At 35.9% G+C, this 17779-nt stretch overlaps 1 protein-coding gene across 6 annotated transcripts in view; it reads left to right on the top strand.

Annotated features, from left to right (window-relative positions):
• The window catches only part of LOC128262804 (protein bunched, class 1/class 3/D/E isoforms), a 99120-nt gene that overhangs the window by 27708 nt on the left and 53633 nt on the right, over positions 1 to 17779 (top strand). For 4 of the 6 annotated variants that reach the window (XM_052997319.1, XM_052997321.1, XM_052997318.1 and 1 more), the window contains exon 3: positions 4896 to 5699. The exons of 1 other annotated variant lie outside the window; for it this stretch is intronic. In XM_052997319.1, the coding sequence (XP_052853279.1) occupies positions 4896 to 5699 (804 nt within the window). Of the gene's footprint in view, positions 1 to 1430; positions 1455 to 4895; positions 5700 to 17779 lie in introns of those variants that run through there. One more of the 6 variants, XM_052997323.1, reaches the window with a different exon arrangement.

The raw sequence follows: 17779 nt of genomic DNA, 5'->3' as shown, positions 1-17779 counted from the left end.
AGAATGCAGAACAAAAACAAAACATGCGACAACTACAAATAGTCAATCAATTCTCTGAGAAAAAGCTTATCACTAGAATTCTTCTCTCTTTCCCTCTCCCTCTTTGTTACTCTCTTACATCGTTTGGCTTTTACACACGTGAGTTATTTTGTTTTGTCTCTCCCTCTCTCTCTATATCCCCTAAATCTCTCTGTATCTGTGTCTTCTAATTGCATTCTATTTGTCGTCTGTTTTGTTTTGTTATTGGTTTTTGGTTTCTTTAACGACTTCTCTCTCTCTTTCTCTCTGCTGCTCTCTTTTTTATTTTGTTATTGATCAGTTTTGTGCATTGCAAATTATCGCCTTGTTTGTATTTGCTGCCATTTTTCTTGCAAAAAAAAAAAATGAAAACACACTTTTTATTGCGTTTCAAAACTCTGCTTCCTAATAGAAAATAAAGTAAATTAAAAATTAATTATTTCTTTGCCTTTTTAACAAATATTTTACCTATTTGAACTAAAGTTTATAATTTTTTTTTAAATGTAATCTAAATTTCGCTCCAATGGTTGAAGTCTGTTATCCTTTTTTTTAATATGTTTGATTTGTTAATATTATTTTTTATAAAAATTTAATCAATCAAAATTTTTTTATAAAAATTTACTTAATAGAAGTATATTTTTACATTTTACACTAATTTATTAGCAACTTTACTTGACTAGTTGAGTTTCATACATTTTAATAATGTGAACTGCTTTTCTAACAGTTTAAGTGATACTGTGCTTTGCTTAATAGCCAGTAAATTTGATCAGCAAAAAATATGTGCAAGTTGTACGTAAGCAGTAGACAAAGCCAAAAGCAGTGCATTATAAGCAGTTCAAGACGCCATCCAACGGAGGAAAGCTCCATTTCCATGCAGTTTATTTACAGTTTGCGCGCTATTGTGCTTTGCTAAAGGTCCATGTGAATTTGATAAGTAGAACAAAACTGTATTAATCGGTAAAATTTATAGGAATGCACTTTATGGTACACAAGCAGTTTTGCTACGCCCTCTAGCGCGGGAAAAAGTAATTGTCTGGAAGTGAGTAAGCTGTGTCTACTGTTTTAATTAGTTCGGGTTTAACAAGCAGTTCTATGGACACAAAAACATTTGCCATAAATAAATAAGCAGTGTTAACTGCTTAAACAAATGGTGTATTGAATCTGTTATTTATGGTCTAAAAGCAGTATAGCTGCGCCCTCTAGCGCTGAAAAAAAAACATTTGCCATGAAGTGAATAAGCTGTGTTTACTGCTTTAATAAACAGCGAAATGAAAAATTGTATTTTTATAAGACTTGAATTAAATGGTTTAATGTTTCTATAGGGATTGTGTATATATTATAAGTATGTTAATCATAATTTAAAATATTTAAATGAAACAACTTGGTTAATAATTTTGTTCTTTTACTTTTAGGTAAGCAACTAAAATCAAAAATTAACTGAAATGTGCCTATCTTTTGTGTGTGTATGTAAGTACCATGTTAACCTAGTCCCTACCACCCATCAAAAAAACATGCATACACTTTCTCAATCTATATCTTTTTATATCGCTGTAATTGTCTGCCCATTAAATGCATTCAAATAATTTAATCATGCATCCAAAAATTAATCTGTAAATAAACTTTTTTTAAAAGCACTTTGTAAGCCAGCAGTTATTGCTTTGAATATTCGCGTGACAATTGTTTGCAAAAGAAATTTGTTTTTAAAGAAATAATCGAAAAACTAAAAATTAAAATAAACTAAAAAGTATAAACAATAAATTTGTTGAGAGAAACAAAGCAATTTTCTTAAATCGGAAATACAAATATTGTTTTCTTCCATTGTCCAAAGAATTCCAAATAAACTGTCATACGGATATTAGTTTCTACCCTTGTAGCTTTGTTTTTTGTGTATTGTCCTGTTTTTCTATCTTCTCTTGCGCTTACGCAATCCTTTCTGCTGTCCTTTCAAACTAATTGTGCTGTCACATCAAACTGCCGAATTGCGAATAAAACCGCCAACATTGGAAATCAAATTACGTAAATAGAAACGAACTCAAGACAATTCGCAAATAAATTTTGGCTTGGCGGGTATAAAATTGGTCAAAAGCTGAAAACAGCAGCAACTGGCGATGAAAATTCGCAGATAAACTGCGAAAACAAAACGGCAAAGCGATTAATTTACCCCCCTTTTTTACTACCGAAAATTTCCTTTGAGCTGACTGCAAATTTCTTTTCAACGATTTTGTGTTGTCTTATCTCGGATCGCAGTTTTCGAGGCTCCCGTTTTGGAATTTTCCATCTCGCTTTCTGCAGTTGTTGTTCGGCTTAGCTCCATTCACCTAATTTTCTTCAACAACAACAACAACAACCGCTTTTTTTTCTCTCTATTTTTTCGAAAACTTTTATTTCCTTGTTGGCTTTGGGGCGACATACTAAGCAACAACAAAACGGGAAAACACAATGGTAAATGAAAATGGGAATGGAAATGGGAATGGTAGGGGGAAAATGCTGCATGTAATGTGCATTTAATTTGTGGCAGCAACAACAGTGCAACCGCAATTTTCCATAGTTTTCAATAGGGACGTTTTCTTTCTTTTCTTTTGTTTTGTGTGTGTTGTGCTGTTCATTTTATGCTAATTTTGCTACTTTGATATTATGTAAGCACACACATACTGGTGAAAGAAAGGATGACACTGGATTTTTCAATATAAGGGGAAATGTCATATTTGAGTAAGCCACAAAAAAGTTGTCATTTTGACTAAGCGGAAAAAGTAAACAATTTATATTGATTTTTTTTTTAAATTCTAAGTGGATAATAAATAATAGTTATTACATATGTTCATATATGTATTCTATGAAATAAATTCTCTTCAGAAACTCCTGGTAATTCAATACACAAATCTTTTGGCAACATTTAATAATTTCTGAATTTTAGTAAATGCAAAACCTTGGCATATTTAACTTTCTTTTCATCCTTTGCCCTCAAACATTTTACATTTTTTGTAATGTGTACTAGATTAAAAAGTTTCTCGAAACTTAAAATTAACAATTAAAATTGTAGCAGGAAAAACAATGTTGTAAAAGCAAAACTGCTGCAGTCAAAAAAAAAAAAGGGACAGCCACAAGCCCCAAAGCACAAGCAACAACATACATTCATTTAAAGCCGACTTTCTTCACTGGGAATAATATAAAAACCAAAGAAAAATTGTAAAAAAAGGTAATTGTGGCTGGACTGCAGATGAAAATAGTTGTTGTTGCATTTCCCAGACTTCTCTTGAGTGAGGATAATTTTGTTGTCCTTTTTTCTTTTTTGATTTGAGTGCGAAAAAATTTGAGGGTTTGTTAGTCAAAAGTTGTATTCATTATACTTTTACATTTATAATTTTACTCAGAAACTTACAACGTAATAAAGAACACATTTCCGAATCTTAAAAATGATATATATTCTTAGCTTAAACAATAAATAGTATTTCAGATTTAAAGCTTGCTAGATTAAAAGAATGTTCGAAAAACTGCCTTCGATCGACCAAATATATCATATAGTTGTCTCATTAATATGCGTATATCTTTTTTTAAATAAATAAATATAATTTTATTGAAAAGATGTTCAATTTTACTTGACAAGTCTTTTGACAAACCATTCTTTAGCTGTCTTTAGAAAGACATTGGATACATTAACTAATTGCAAGAGTTTAAGACATCTTATTTTCTGCTTTATATTTAAGTACAAATCGTTTCCGGGCCATATTGCAGCAAATTAATGCATTTTGTTATAAGGAGAAGGAAAATTCTTTAAACTTTGCACAGCGGAAACACATTTTTCGCCCTCAAAGAAATACAAAGTTTTCGACACACTGTCACAGATCAAACAAATTCAAAAGGAAATGTTCGTTTTTAGCCTATTTAAGGAGATTAATTTGCCCCAGCGTAATTGACAAATTTCTGCACTTCCTCCCCCCCTCTTTTTAGTTTTTGTACATTTCATTTTCAACGCAGCAATAGCATGTGGCATGCCACATCCATCATCTGCTGCTGCAGCAAAAATCCATGTTGCATCCTCGGCAGTTGGAAGTTGTTTATGCTGCGAATTGGAGCGCATCGACACGATGCCGCAAATGTTGCATCATAATTTTCCCTGTTGCTTTTGTGCTGGCAAATGAAGTGAAAATTGACTCAGCTCCTCTTGCTGGTTGTTGTTCCATTTGATTTTTTCTTTCTGATGCTTTAGAGTTGGTTTTGTTTTCTTCAATTCTGTAAATCGTAAGTTTAAAGTGGAACAAGTTAAAGCAACACAACATATTTATATGTGAGATCTGAGGAAACGTTTGAATTTTAAAAGGACAACCTTTAGTTTATATTGCAAAATAACAGTTGAACCAACTACCATTAATCATGCAACTAATTTTGTTAAAATTTATTTTCTAACATGATTGAAAACATTGCAAACACCTTATTGGCAGCTAAAACCTTTGATTGCATTCAAAGCCAAAAATAAGCCACATTTACATTTCAACCTGTAAAAACAATTTATTGAATCTGGCCATATCAATCCACAAGATAAATTCACCTGATTGTTTGCCACCGATCGATCATAGTTCACTTTCGAATCGCAACTTGATCACTTCATTGCAGCAACACCAAATCGACTTTTGTTGCCCGGCACCAAATCCTTTCCTCTCCCAATCGAACAAACAAAAATGCAAAACAATCTATTATTATTTCGATTGGCTTCGTTACATAAAATTCAAAATTCAATGAGATCCAATATATCTAAAGCTTCTTTCCAACTTTTCTCTTATACCTCTTAACTTTTTATTTTTATTTGAACTGCGTGCGACCTTTTGCTTTGCCAACACCCCACAAATCCAACCGAAAATCCAACCGAAAATCCAACCCAGCTTTAGACACGTCGCCTCCATCCACGGCGGCAGTCGGAAACGGGCCTTTAGCAATCCCCACATCGGAGGAGGGCCCCATGATCCCACTTTTGTGCACCGCCTGAACCCGCAGCTCTACTACTACAACAAATCGCAGTCGGGTCGCAGTTCCTTCTGCGTGGACGAATCGCTGTGGCCCACGGGCAATCCGAATGGAACGGCCAGCGATACGAATTTGTACATGGGTTCCAGTACGGAGGAGGATTACGAGGAGGCCATTGATCAGTTCTCGCCCACGATGTACACTCGGTCAGCGAGCCGGGCGATTCCCATACCAAGTAGTGCGGGCAGTAGTCCTCAGCACCAACCGCATTCGCATCCGCATGCGAATCCGCAACCAAATCCGCAACCGAATCGGAATACTCATATGCATTCGCAGTTCCATCACTCGCAGCCGAGAATTGCGGCTGGAATTGGTTTGGTGGGTGGTGGTGGTGGTGGTGGTGGTGGTGCTGCTGGACATGCGACGACTGCTGCCTTTAGTGCCAGTCCCTCGATTTACGCCTATCCGCACTCGCCCTTTTATGCCAGTTCGCCGGACACGTCGCTGTCGTCACCAGTTCAAGTGTCCGGGCTGCCAGGACATCCAGGACATGCCAGCTCACGCATATCATTCAGCTACGATCCCGCCTTTCAGCGATTGCAAGTGCCCGTCATCTCCGGCGACCGAAGGCCGCGATCGCCGCTGGAATGCGCCACCGTATTTGCCGCTGTGGCCGCAGCAGCCACTTGCGGTGGTGCAGCGGACACCATGCTCAACAACAGGTCGGTGTTGTGGGTCGATCACCACTCTTCCTTTTCGGTTATGGGCTCTAATTTCCATGTCCACTTCTTCGTGTCGCTTGATTTTTCCCCGTTTTCGTGTCCTTCCCTTTGAATGTTTGGTGTTCCTAATCGCTTGGCCTGTGGTGTTGCACGCTGAATGTCACTGTGTACTTGGATTAAGTTTATTTTATGGGATTCTATTTTCGGGATTCCGTTTCTAATGCACTGACAGGAAACTATATACGAGTGATATAGTTAATAACACCAAAGTACAGTTACGGTCAAAAAAATAGTTGTACTTCTTTAGCTTTTGCAAATTTTAATCAAATTAATAAAATTATAGTTATAATATTTTTAAAAATTGTAAGAAAAGATTGATAAAAAAATTAAAACATTCCAGTTCAAAGTGTAGATGAACGACGATTTATGTTTTATTCTTTAAATTGCTACAAAATCTTTTACTACAGTTTTTCAAAAAGTTCAATTTAAGGAAATGCTAACATATTTAAAATTCCTTGAAAAACTACAACAATATCAAAAGGTTTTGTTGATTGATTAATTAGCATTATAATAAATTAAAATACAAGTTATCCTATGACTTGAAGATGTTTCTAACGCTTTGCATTTATTTACTATTATTTTGTCCGCAGCTGCGTTTTAAATAGATCAAATTAATTTTTTTTTAATATGGAACATTTAATTGATCTAAATGCTTAATTTAAGTTACAAATTCTTGGTTATTCATCATACATATTTAATTTATTTTACATTCATGCAAACAAACTCAAATAACACATGCTAACAGCACTTCAAAATAATAGTTGCTTTAACACTAAACTGATAAAAAATAACCAAGAAACAATAATCGCATACATTTTTCACTTGATTAATGTCACAATTTTAAATAGTCAAACTTTTTTTTTATAGTTAGTAGTTTATTATTGTTAACAATTCCGCATGTAAAGTTTAAGCATGATTTCTTTAGTTAAAACTCGGAAGATCGAAATTGTTTTTTTGTGCACAATATTGTAACTAAATTACAGTACATTTCTTAAAAATCTTTTAGACTTAATGATTCTTAATTTCTTGATGATTCTCAAGGAGCTATTCGTTATTAAAATAACCCAAAACGATCTTTATCAGGTAATGGCCAAAGCTGGTTGCCTTCAACTTCCAATCATGTTGCGTCATCCCGCAGGTGATTCATGTAGCAATCACAAAATGCATCCTTTTCGTGGTCCAAAGCAATTTATAATCCAGTCGCGAGGCCCTTAAGGCTTCTTCGTTTTTGTTCCACCTTTTGCTTAATTATGAAAAACCAATTCTGCTGGAGGAAGGAACTATTCAATCAACACTCAACGCATTTAAAAGTTGTGCGAATTTCTTGGGTTTGGTTTTGGTTCGACTTGGGAATGATGTCATTCCTAAATTTAGCTTCTCTTGTAATTTCTGCTTCGTGTTTCGTGCATTTATTCCTCGATGATGATGATGATGATGATGATGATGATGCGTTACCATTTGTTGGCTCATAAGCAATAAAAAAGCAATTCCTTTGAGCTGGTGTTCTGGCCACAACGCAATTTCTCACCAGCAAACTGCGCAAAATGTGAAAAGGGTCTCCTCCCGATAGTTCCCCATCCACCCCAAAAAAAAAAAAAAAGAAAAAAGCATGGAGTCCCACAAAGGCGGGGCTTTGTTGGGGAATGGCGCACTTAATAATGTATCCATGAGAGACAAGTTCAAATGTTTTTAGGAGCTGCGAACGCCTAATAAATTACTTTACAAGTCGCCCCAAAAATTCCGCGCATAGGATTATTTGCTTAAAAACAAATTTCATATGACGCAATTGTTGAAAATCTACTTTAATTGGAGACGAGCAAACCAGCTCAGAAAACTATTTTAAAGTAGTGCTATGAATTACCTTCAGTGACTCACATCTGAATCACATGTAAAGTTCTAAGATAGCGCTAAATGTGTGCTATATAAGGAGCGGTTATGATTAATTAGGAAACTTTTTCACTCGCAACTATGTGACATGAATTCTGGTATTTCCCACACATTAAATAACTCTGTTGCGTTTGTAAGTTCTAACCTATCTGTTTTTTGCGATTGCTAAATATAACTTAGCTAGCAGGTGGTAAGATAATGCCAAACGTAACGCATAATTGAGTTTTATCAAAATTGTGCCTACTTAAAGGGAAAATAGTATTTTCTTGTTAAAAACTCTTAATTATCTTCTTCAGTTTTAAGGTCTTAAGTACGCTACATTGGCAAACCTGTAGAATCATATACAATAGTGAATATTTTAAAGATAGAAAGTGAAAATGCTAAAGCACTTTAAATAGATAACGAATTTAGCCAACTTGACTGGTAAATCTCGACCTGCTGTACAGTTTCATCAAAAGGCTTTCAAACAACTCATTCTCTTGCCCAAAAATGCACTGCAAATGCACTCGAAAAGCGCAGAAACTCATATATATTCTGCTCGAAAATAAAAGCCTGCCGCTGGGCCCAAAATGTTGTACTGAGGAGCAGGCCAAACTGACTCAAGTTCAAGGTCAACAATCCCAGCGAACAGGGAACCGAACAGGGAACCGAACTGGGTGCTCCTTTAGTTTAGTTTCTTGGGTACATTTTCGGGAGGGAGGCAATGGAATGGAAGCGGTTGGCGGCTGACGACTCCCCAGACCAATTAGAATTTCAATTAGGCATCATCTTGAACAACTTTGGCTTTATCTCACTCAAGAGAAGCGAACGAAATGTGGTGCTATCGATGCTCTCCGCTCCAGGTTCCCCTGCCCTGCCTGCCCCATAAATAAAAGTGAGCTCGATTTTTTGTGTGGCTGCGGCTGCGGCTGCGGCTGAATGGTTTGCTTGGGATTGGTATGATGTCAGCATTTATTTTTGGCACAAAATGCTTGCAGCCAGCCGAGCAAAACACAATGGCCAAATAAAAGAGCAGACAACAAAAGCAAAACAAAACAGAAATCCCAAAAAATGGGGGGAAAAAAAAAGCGTAGCAGAAGGCGCAAACCAAAAAAGCCGAAAAACATGCCAAAAATAATATTCAAGTAAGGGAAAAAAAATAAGAAACACAAACAATTATCTTATGGAAATGGTTTAAGCAGCCGGGGTGATGAAGTGCAGGCCAGAGGCGAGTCTTTAATGGCCAAGAGGTAATGTATGTTGGCCCAGAAGAGGTTGAGATCTCTCTTGAAACGATTCTTCTTGTTTACTTGGCTGTCTGGCTTGAAGATTTCTCCCTTGTTCTTCTGGCCGATGGCTTTGTTTGGCTTTTAGGCCTCTCTAAGAGGAATTCTTCCCCTTTCCTCAGCTGCCACCAAAGAGCCATTCTTCGCCGCCCACTCTTCTCTGCAAAGTATAACGATTTATTTACTGGTTTTTTTCCACAAGTACATCTTGTCATGTCATTTCAAAGTATTGCCTACTCGATGAGTCGTGTTTATTTTTATTATTTATATTTGTATTTACTTAATTTATTTATTACGATTTGTTGTCTGGGCTGTGTGTATATGCAATAAAAGTGACTGATAAATCTATATTTAGGTCTGTTCAAAAATGTCTATTTTGATGTTATTTCATGTATGTTATGAAACATTTCTATTACTAGTATTGGGTGGTTAGTTCACAATATTAATTGCACTTTCTACTTTTTAAAATCAAAGACATTTTTTATCGCCGGGTCAAATTAGTGTACTATATATAAAAGACAAATGTTTTAACATTTTTAAGTGACATTTAATAATAATTGCTATTTCATTTAATTTAGGCTTTAACTACATTCGCTTTGAAAGACAAGGAATGATTCAAATTTGGACATCTGGTAGATTTATGCAAATCAAGATAGTTTCGGCAAACCAAAATTTAACTCATGTATAAAAATGTTTATACAACAATATGGAAAAAAATCTGCTATTAAATTTAATTTAGTTTTTTTATATAACCATGTTCGAAGGGGGAGAATTTTAATCATTAAAAACGGACTTGCGCCGGTTATAAACTTACAATCCAATTCTTATATATATATATACATATATAACAATGTGTTTTACCTTTAATAAGCTTCATGTTACCCAAACGAACTTATAAATACGCCAGGTCCAGGTCTTTTGTGACCCCAGTGTGGCCAATCATATATTTTCCTTTTCCGATAGTTCATGAATTGTAATAACCATAAATCTAGCCCATAAGGAAGTGGTGGAAGAAAACCCAACTCCACTCTCCATACTAATCGATGTGATTACATTAGCATTAAGCGGGGACATAAACACTGGGGAATAGACATACACATCGTTGAAATGTATAGGCTCAAAGGGGAACTTGTGACGACTAACGAGCAACGACAATGGCAACCGATGTCGACGCCATAATGTCTGGCACATTCGCTCGTTCACTGCAAATCGTTAATTTTGCACCCTATCCCCCCCAAGCCCTCCTACAATTCGAGGTGAGCCACGAGCCAGAGACAAACCTTCAGATATAGATACACTTTTCTTTTGTTTTATTTCACATTGCAATGTGAGGCAAATTACATTTAAATGGCTGCCACTTAAAATGTACGTTTGTGGAGTGGGCAGAAAATAGATGGTTATAGAGGCTCATAGGAGGGATAAAGGAAAGTTCGGCAGGAATGTGTTGTTTATTATGAAGAAAAGCGTCGGCTCGAGTGCACAAATACATTTTTGATCAATGAGGTGCTTAAAAACAGATCAAAAACATTTACAAAACGATTCGCTAATTTGCAATTTTTCACTTGTATCTTCGAATCTTTAAGTGGCCATATATTGACGCATATGTGTGGGCGTATCTAATATCTTCTATAGCGGTTTCTTTTGACGCTTTGGAGATTGTCCGCATCGTTTTAATTACTTTAATTGCCACTGTATTTCACAGAATAATTCTCGATGAGAAACTGTTGTATAAAAAATACACACAGCACAAATTCACAAAGATTGTGCGCAATTAAAGGAATTACAGGGCATGGCCGCATCTTGATAGATTCCGATTGAACTTTAGAACGCATTGACAATGCTCAGCCAGATCCAGCTGCGACTTTGTATTCTGGAGTGGCGTGAGCAGAGCATTTCAGGGTTGGCAGGTGTCGCGGGTCCAGGTGCAAAATGAAAACTGCACCTCATTCTTGAGACGACGGTTTGTCTAACAGCGATCATTAGCTAAATCCGTGATATGTATACAATATTTTATTTAAAGTTCTTTGTGGGATAAGCAAGAACAGTACTTTTGTATGATTTAAATGGGCAAAACGCTTCGAGAATTGTTAGTTTAGACAACAAATATAATAGTTTCAAGCATTTATAGCCATTTAAAAAAGTAGTTCTTTTGCAGAATTGCATTAATATCCAGTTAATTTAAGTTGTAAATATTATAAATTTGAATAAAAAAAAAAAAAAAAAATTCATTTATTCATTTACCCAGTTCAACATTTCTTTTATAAACAAGCAAAGTATTGAATCTTCTTCCACCCACTATTTGACTTTCACTTGATTCCAGACATTTTTGCCTGATTCGTGGTGGGCCAGGGAAAAGCTGAAGTTTTAATTATTTTCCTAGAACTGGCGGCCACGTGGCCAATGTTAAACAGAAGCCGAATGTTAAACACAAACACATTCGCCTGGAAAAGCATTTTTGCTTGCCATTTAGCCACCTTTATTTGGCCAAGCTAATGAGCCGATAATGGTTGGGGGGAAAACGTGGACGTAGGTGAGACAGTTTAACCAGAAAATAAACCAAAATGCTGCTATTGGCACATGGTTAGCTTCATTAGTTGCCAAAAGCAAACCAAAGGCAGGCAGCAACCTGAGATGGAAAGTGTGGGGGAAGACCGTTGGTGGACAACAACATTTTTAGAATGCCTAAGTTCATTATAGTTTCGGGTTACAAAAACACACAGAGAGGGAGACATCAAGAAATGGCTAATAACGTGGCAGACATTCTGGCGGCACAAACAGACTGAAGACAGTGGAAAATGCGGCAAAAACAAACTGTTGACTAAGCCAAAGACAAAGACACAAGTTTTCGCCTTACAGTCATTTTTGCATAATGCTAGGAAATTCTTATGAATTACCATTATTACTTGCAAAATGTGAGAAATAATGGATCAGCTCGGCTTCAATTATTGTGTATCAATTATTATGCAAACTGGGAATGCTGATATAATTGTCAAAAGAGTTTAAATTCATCATTGAATACTCTATCTTTTAAAAATATATCTTTAAAGCAAATTTGATAAAATTTTATCTTGAACTTGATACAATAACCTAATAAAAAAAATTAAGCAATGGGTATGCCATTAAATTGCTATAACTTAATCATATTTATTAAGTCGTAAAATCGGTAAACTTACTCCTTTGGCGGCAATTTTTCGGTAGGTTTCGTTCCACCCACCAAGCAAAAATTACAAAGCCAGCAAAGGAGGTCATGTTTTGCCCTCCAGTCATCGGTACGGCACAATCACAAGCTCTATGACAAGCCCAAAATACCCCAAAGCAGGCGACTGACTGCCATAGACGAAAAGAAAAATAGAAGAAACGTGTTGCCGCCCATTTGGAATAATTGCATAGGCAAGTCCCCTCCCCAGTCAATCCCAAAAAAAAGTGCATCAACTCAACCGGCGGCCACAAAAAACGTCAAACTTCAAAGCAACTTTAACCGCAACAAAGAAATACATGAGTGCATGGAAAACAAGCTAAAATTATGATAAGTTGTAATTTGATTTTAGCCAGCCGTTTGCCTTTGCGGTTGAATTTTCCTCGCTGCCTACCATTTTGCATTTAATTATGTGCGAAATTTGTGATTTTATGACCAGCGATAAAAGCAACTTTGCCTGAATGCAAACAAAAGGCATGAGGCACTGGTATAATGTTACGGCTACGACTTGGATACACTCTCTATTTAAAGCTGCCTACCTACGTCTAGAAATCAAATGCTTTTACTTCATAATAACTTTTGTTATTTATCTAAAATGAGAGTCATTAAAACTTGTTTTATTCCCAAAAGAACATTTCCAAATAATAACTGAGTAACCAACCTGCTTGTTTTTACTACAATGGTGTATGACTATTTACCTTTGACAATCCTCGACGGTTTGTTATTTTTTTCAAAATACCAATATACCAAGTTGGTTGTGAGTAGCACAATAAGCCATTTGGTATCCCTATGAATAGAGGGTATCAAGGGAAAATAATATCTGAGAACGTGCCGCACTTTGGGATTTGGATTCGGATCGTTCTCTCAACGCATACGATATTATTCGTTTCAGCTGTTGTTGCTGTTGCTCGGGAATTAGAGCAATGAACTGTGGCTACGTTGACTTGTCTCAGCCGGAACTATGAGTTCATAGTGCCCATTACGAGAAATGCAAAATTCGAAAAGGCGAAACGCCCAGAGACCACAGTCGCACGGAGGCATTCCGATTCTAGCACGAAATTGTACGGGTAAACATTCAAAATTTATAGCAACAACAATCAAACCTCCCGTTTTAACTGCAGTCCTGCTGACCCACAAAAAGGGTCTCGTTGTAAAAGGTGATTGCACTATAGTAGCTAGCACCCACCTTGTCCACACCCCACCGAACATTACACAAATCGCCCTCGAATGCGAACGGCACGCGATGTGTCTCAAATGTCTTTGCAGGCCTCTTTTCCACGAATTGTTTAAAATGAAAATGCACTTGGTTTTCCAAAGCAAGTCAGTCGTGCATAAATATACCCAAAAGTCAGTCAACGTTTGCTAAAAATGGAATTAGACTAAGTTGACTTTACGCAGTCATCAATGGGTCAACATTTGCTCTTATTCATTAAGGTAAATAAAAATCAAACCATAATATTTGTCTATTTGCACAAAAAGCGATTGGAATGTGACCAAAACAAAAGACAGCAAAGAGAAGCTGAAATAAATAAAGATCATACTTGCAATGATAAATCTATTGAAAGGGGATTTCTTTAATTCGTTGTTATAAATAATAATAATAATAATAAACTTGCACAATGTGGAGGACAACAAAAATAAACAGATTCAGCTCAGCAAAGATGATCAATATTTTATTGAGTCACACTTTATGTTCCCACCATTTTTATTTTCTTTGCTAATTAGGTTCAACGACACTGCAAACATACAGACGCAAATGCGAAAGAGAAAACTACCTTGTATACTAACAAGCAACCAAAAAAAAAAAAATAATGCAAACAAATCTGCGAATAAACCGATTTGGTCTGTGCAGTTTTTTATTTAAAAATATGTGCAGTGTTCATTTGTTTCATTCATTCTTTATTAAAAAATGTTATACTTAAAGAGCGATGACGCTCTGAGTGGATACACAATCGCAGGGTACACGTGTAAATGTCTTTACTTTTAATACGTTTTTGTGACAAACTTTCACTTTTTACAAGTACTTGCTTGGAGATATTTTATTCGAGGAAATTGCTTAGGCTTTGGCTATATCCGTCCTCATATTTATATTTTTATGAACAAATCTGTTTATTAATAAGAGACACATTTGTCAATGAAATAGTGTTTAGGTCATGTCCCAAATTAGCTCTTATCAATATGCGATACGACACAAGTACTACGTAGATAACCAAACATTTTATATATGACAGTTGGTCGGTTTCGAAAAACATTTTTTATGGCACACATGTGAGCGCGATAAGTTAAAAAGACTGACATCAAGTTGAGCAAATTGGTATTTGTATAATTATTTTGTACGCTGCAATGAAAAATGAAGCTAATAAAATTTTTTCGGAAGACTTAATTAAACAATAAAAAAGAGCAGTGTTGAAACTAATTAAATGTAATCAATCTATTGAATTATATTACAAGTTGTATAAAATGTTCAGCCTATTATTGTTTATAAGCAAAACCATGAATAGGGGCCGGCCATCAGAGCGAAGCCAAATAGACTTAATCGCACAGAAAACTGGTTTATCAAGCTAAATTAATAACAGTTAACAATGGAATTATATATATATATATATGCCAGTTAAACCTTGTCCACCTCATAAAAACATTTACTTCTCTTATTCCGTCTTAATTTATTTTCCAAGCTTAAAGCCTAAATAAAACTATATACATATAAGGTACGAGTGCTTACATAATACTTTAAACATAATAATTTTAAATCACATTACACTTCAGTGTGGTTAACAAACAATTAATAGGGTAATAAAAACAAAATTCAAAGCACATTTTCATAGGAATATTTTGGTGGTGCAAGAGAGGAGTCTTCTGTTTGTTTCCGATGAATATATATTTGGGCACACGGCCAGGCGATGTGTTGCAATTTGTGTGCCCATTTCGCCGTTTGGTTGGTTTTACATTCTGCTCAACTAGAGTACAGTCATGGCGATGAACATGAGCAGTACGAGTATGAGCCAAGGGCAGATGAACATCAGGCAGGCGACTTCAAACATTTTGCAGGCCTCTCCCTTCGATCTGCCAACTGTTGCTATTGTTTGCGATGCAGGACTTTTCACAGAGCTCTTTGTTTTGGGCTTCGACTGGACCTGCTGCCATAACACAACAGCACTCCAAAAATCGTGGAAACACACACACAACAGGTACGACGTTCGCTGTCACACTGAGCCAGTCGAACCTTTTTCCTCGTGTTTGGTCGACGATGTTGCTGATGGGCAGCGATGTGTTGCTGCCGTGCTGTTGCTGTTCCTATTGCTGTTGCTGTCGTGCTGTTGCTGCTTTTGCTGCTTTTGCTGCTTTTGCTGCTGTCGTTCGTTCGCTTGTCGCTTCGGCTCTTTGTTTGGTTGCCGGTTTTGGGTCGCTATCTCTCTCGCTCTTCCTCTCTCGCGATTATCTCTCCCGCTTTTTTTTTCGATCGGTTCGAGCTTTTGTTCGGCTTTGGCTATAGCTTACCTTTCGACTTCCTCCAATCTGAAAAGCTTCTGACAATTGCTTTTCAATTTCATTGACCCCCGATACATCAGTGATTTGATTTCCCTTCTACTGCCCTGTAAATTTCCATTTGACTTTGTAAGAGAGGCGTTCTTATCAATTTCCTGTAGGTTATCATGAATAACCTGAATTTTTTCAGGTGAGTTTTTCCGTCTACCGCGGAACATTAAAAACTATAATAAATTATGGAAGTTTTGTTTTAAGAATTAAAAAAAAAGGCTTTTATCTGAATTAAACATTATTCTTGGGTATTAAAAAAAAACTAATTTGTATCATTTAATGTTATATTCAAAAACAAAAATGTTTAATGTTTTTGGCGGGCATGGTCTTAAAGTTTTCTCAAAAAATAGACTTACGATGCATTAAGTATTTGGTCAAAGGCAAGAGTACGTATAAGTGATAATCTTTGAACATGATGCGTAGTTCCTAACCCCAGATCATATCCATGTGCTTTCCTTAGTAACTCAAATAAATCATAATAATATTATCAGAACCATAACTAGGCCAGTTTTGTCTACCAAAGCTTGACATACTTGTATAAGCTTTTCGGCGCTATGGTCGGAAAAAAGGCAAACATTTGAGAGTGGTTTTGATCGTGACCATCGAGGTGGCGACCTTTTACAGAACTGGTCTGGGGACTGCATCCATTGCCATGTGGAAAATTACAGGCAACCAGTTTTGTTTACTTTGGCTCATCGAGCCCCAGACAGCAAAGATTATTGCTTCAAAAGTAGTTTTCCTTTTTTCCAACATATCTGCTTGCCGCCATTAAGGCAATATTAATTGTTAACAAAGCGACGCATTCAAGCTTCGTCATCTAATCAGTTTTTCACCCTCCTCTGCATCTTATCTTATCAAACGTTATGCCTTTGATGGATTTACCTTCAATTGCCTAATTGTGCTAAAAATACCAATGAACTGCACTGCATGAGTGTAAATAAGCAAAGTTTCAGCCTAATTAATTTCAATTCATTTATTGAATTTAATTTATGAGGGTCTTTAAAATTGTCATTAATAAATTTTTTCTTTTTTTTCAGGTATGTTAATCTTGATCGCTGCTTTTATAAGCATATATCTGTAGTAAGTACTAATGTTGTAAGATCTTGTTGATATATACTAGTCAGAGCAAAATGGTTTAATTAAAAAAATTTTTTTTTTACATTTTTCAATATGATAAATAGAGTGTAAATATATATATATATATATATATATATTTAGTAGTGGACTTTGGTTTGGGGTTGTTATAAGTATGCTATACAAAACATATCACAACTTTGTGTAGGCGTAGTAAACTTAAGAAAATGGAGAGATGAAAGATGATTTAAATTCGTAAATACGATACATTTTCTTTTGCTGGTGAATGCCACAGCATTACTTATTGCGTTTACGTCCTAGTAATTTGTTCATTAGACATTTAAGAATTTGGATAAATCCTGATAAGCAATTATTCTACTTTTAAATTTAAAAATTAAACTTTAATTGATGGTTTTCCAGTAAAAACTACGAGAAGTAAGTTACCTGAGACAAAAAATGTATTTTAGTCCATTTTCCCATATATAAACATTTGAACTTTTGGTTTACACGCCTTGTTTCTACCCTATTTTTCATTGTACTAAAGTTATTACGTATACGCCTATTAGAGTCAAAATGTTTCGGCATTAATTCCTTTAGCTCAATTTCCATTCTGTAAGCCAGCTGCCTTATTTTTTCTTATCAACTGCGAATCCCTAGATTTGATTAGGTGTCCTTTTTATGACAAGAATCAGTCTAAGTTAGTCCTTTTCTTCTTCTTTTGTTCCCTTTCCCCAGTTAACTTTTCCAACTTGGGCGACGCACCCGCACCGAAATTCAATTGTTTTGTTCGGATTCTGAGCTTTTCGTTGTGGGCATACATATATTCGCATAGCTGATTCTTATGCTTTGTTTATTCAAGTATGTGGGTCATGCTCCACTTGTAATGAGGACAGCAGAGAACGAGTGGGGGAAACCCCACATATAAGCCATTAATGTCCCAATGTCCTTAGATGCCCCCTGAAAAACTAGCTATTCAGTTCGAAAACAATGAGAATTCCTTCAATTTCTCCACTGACATTGATTTACCTTGTCATTGAAATTCTTTCGCTGACATATCGTTC

Source organism: Drosophila gunungcola, unplaced genomic scaffold (genome assembly GCF_025200985.1).
Source record: "Drosophila gunungcola strain Sukarami unplaced genomic scaffold, Dgunungcola_SK_2 000001F, whole genome shotgun sequence".
NCBI classification, from domain to species: Eukaryota; Metazoa; Arthropoda; class Insecta; order Diptera; family Drosophilidae; genus Drosophila; species Drosophila gunungcola.
The sequence above is the reverse complement of the archived record's forward strand: the minus strand, read 5'-3'. Positions and strand labels throughout refer to the sequence as shown.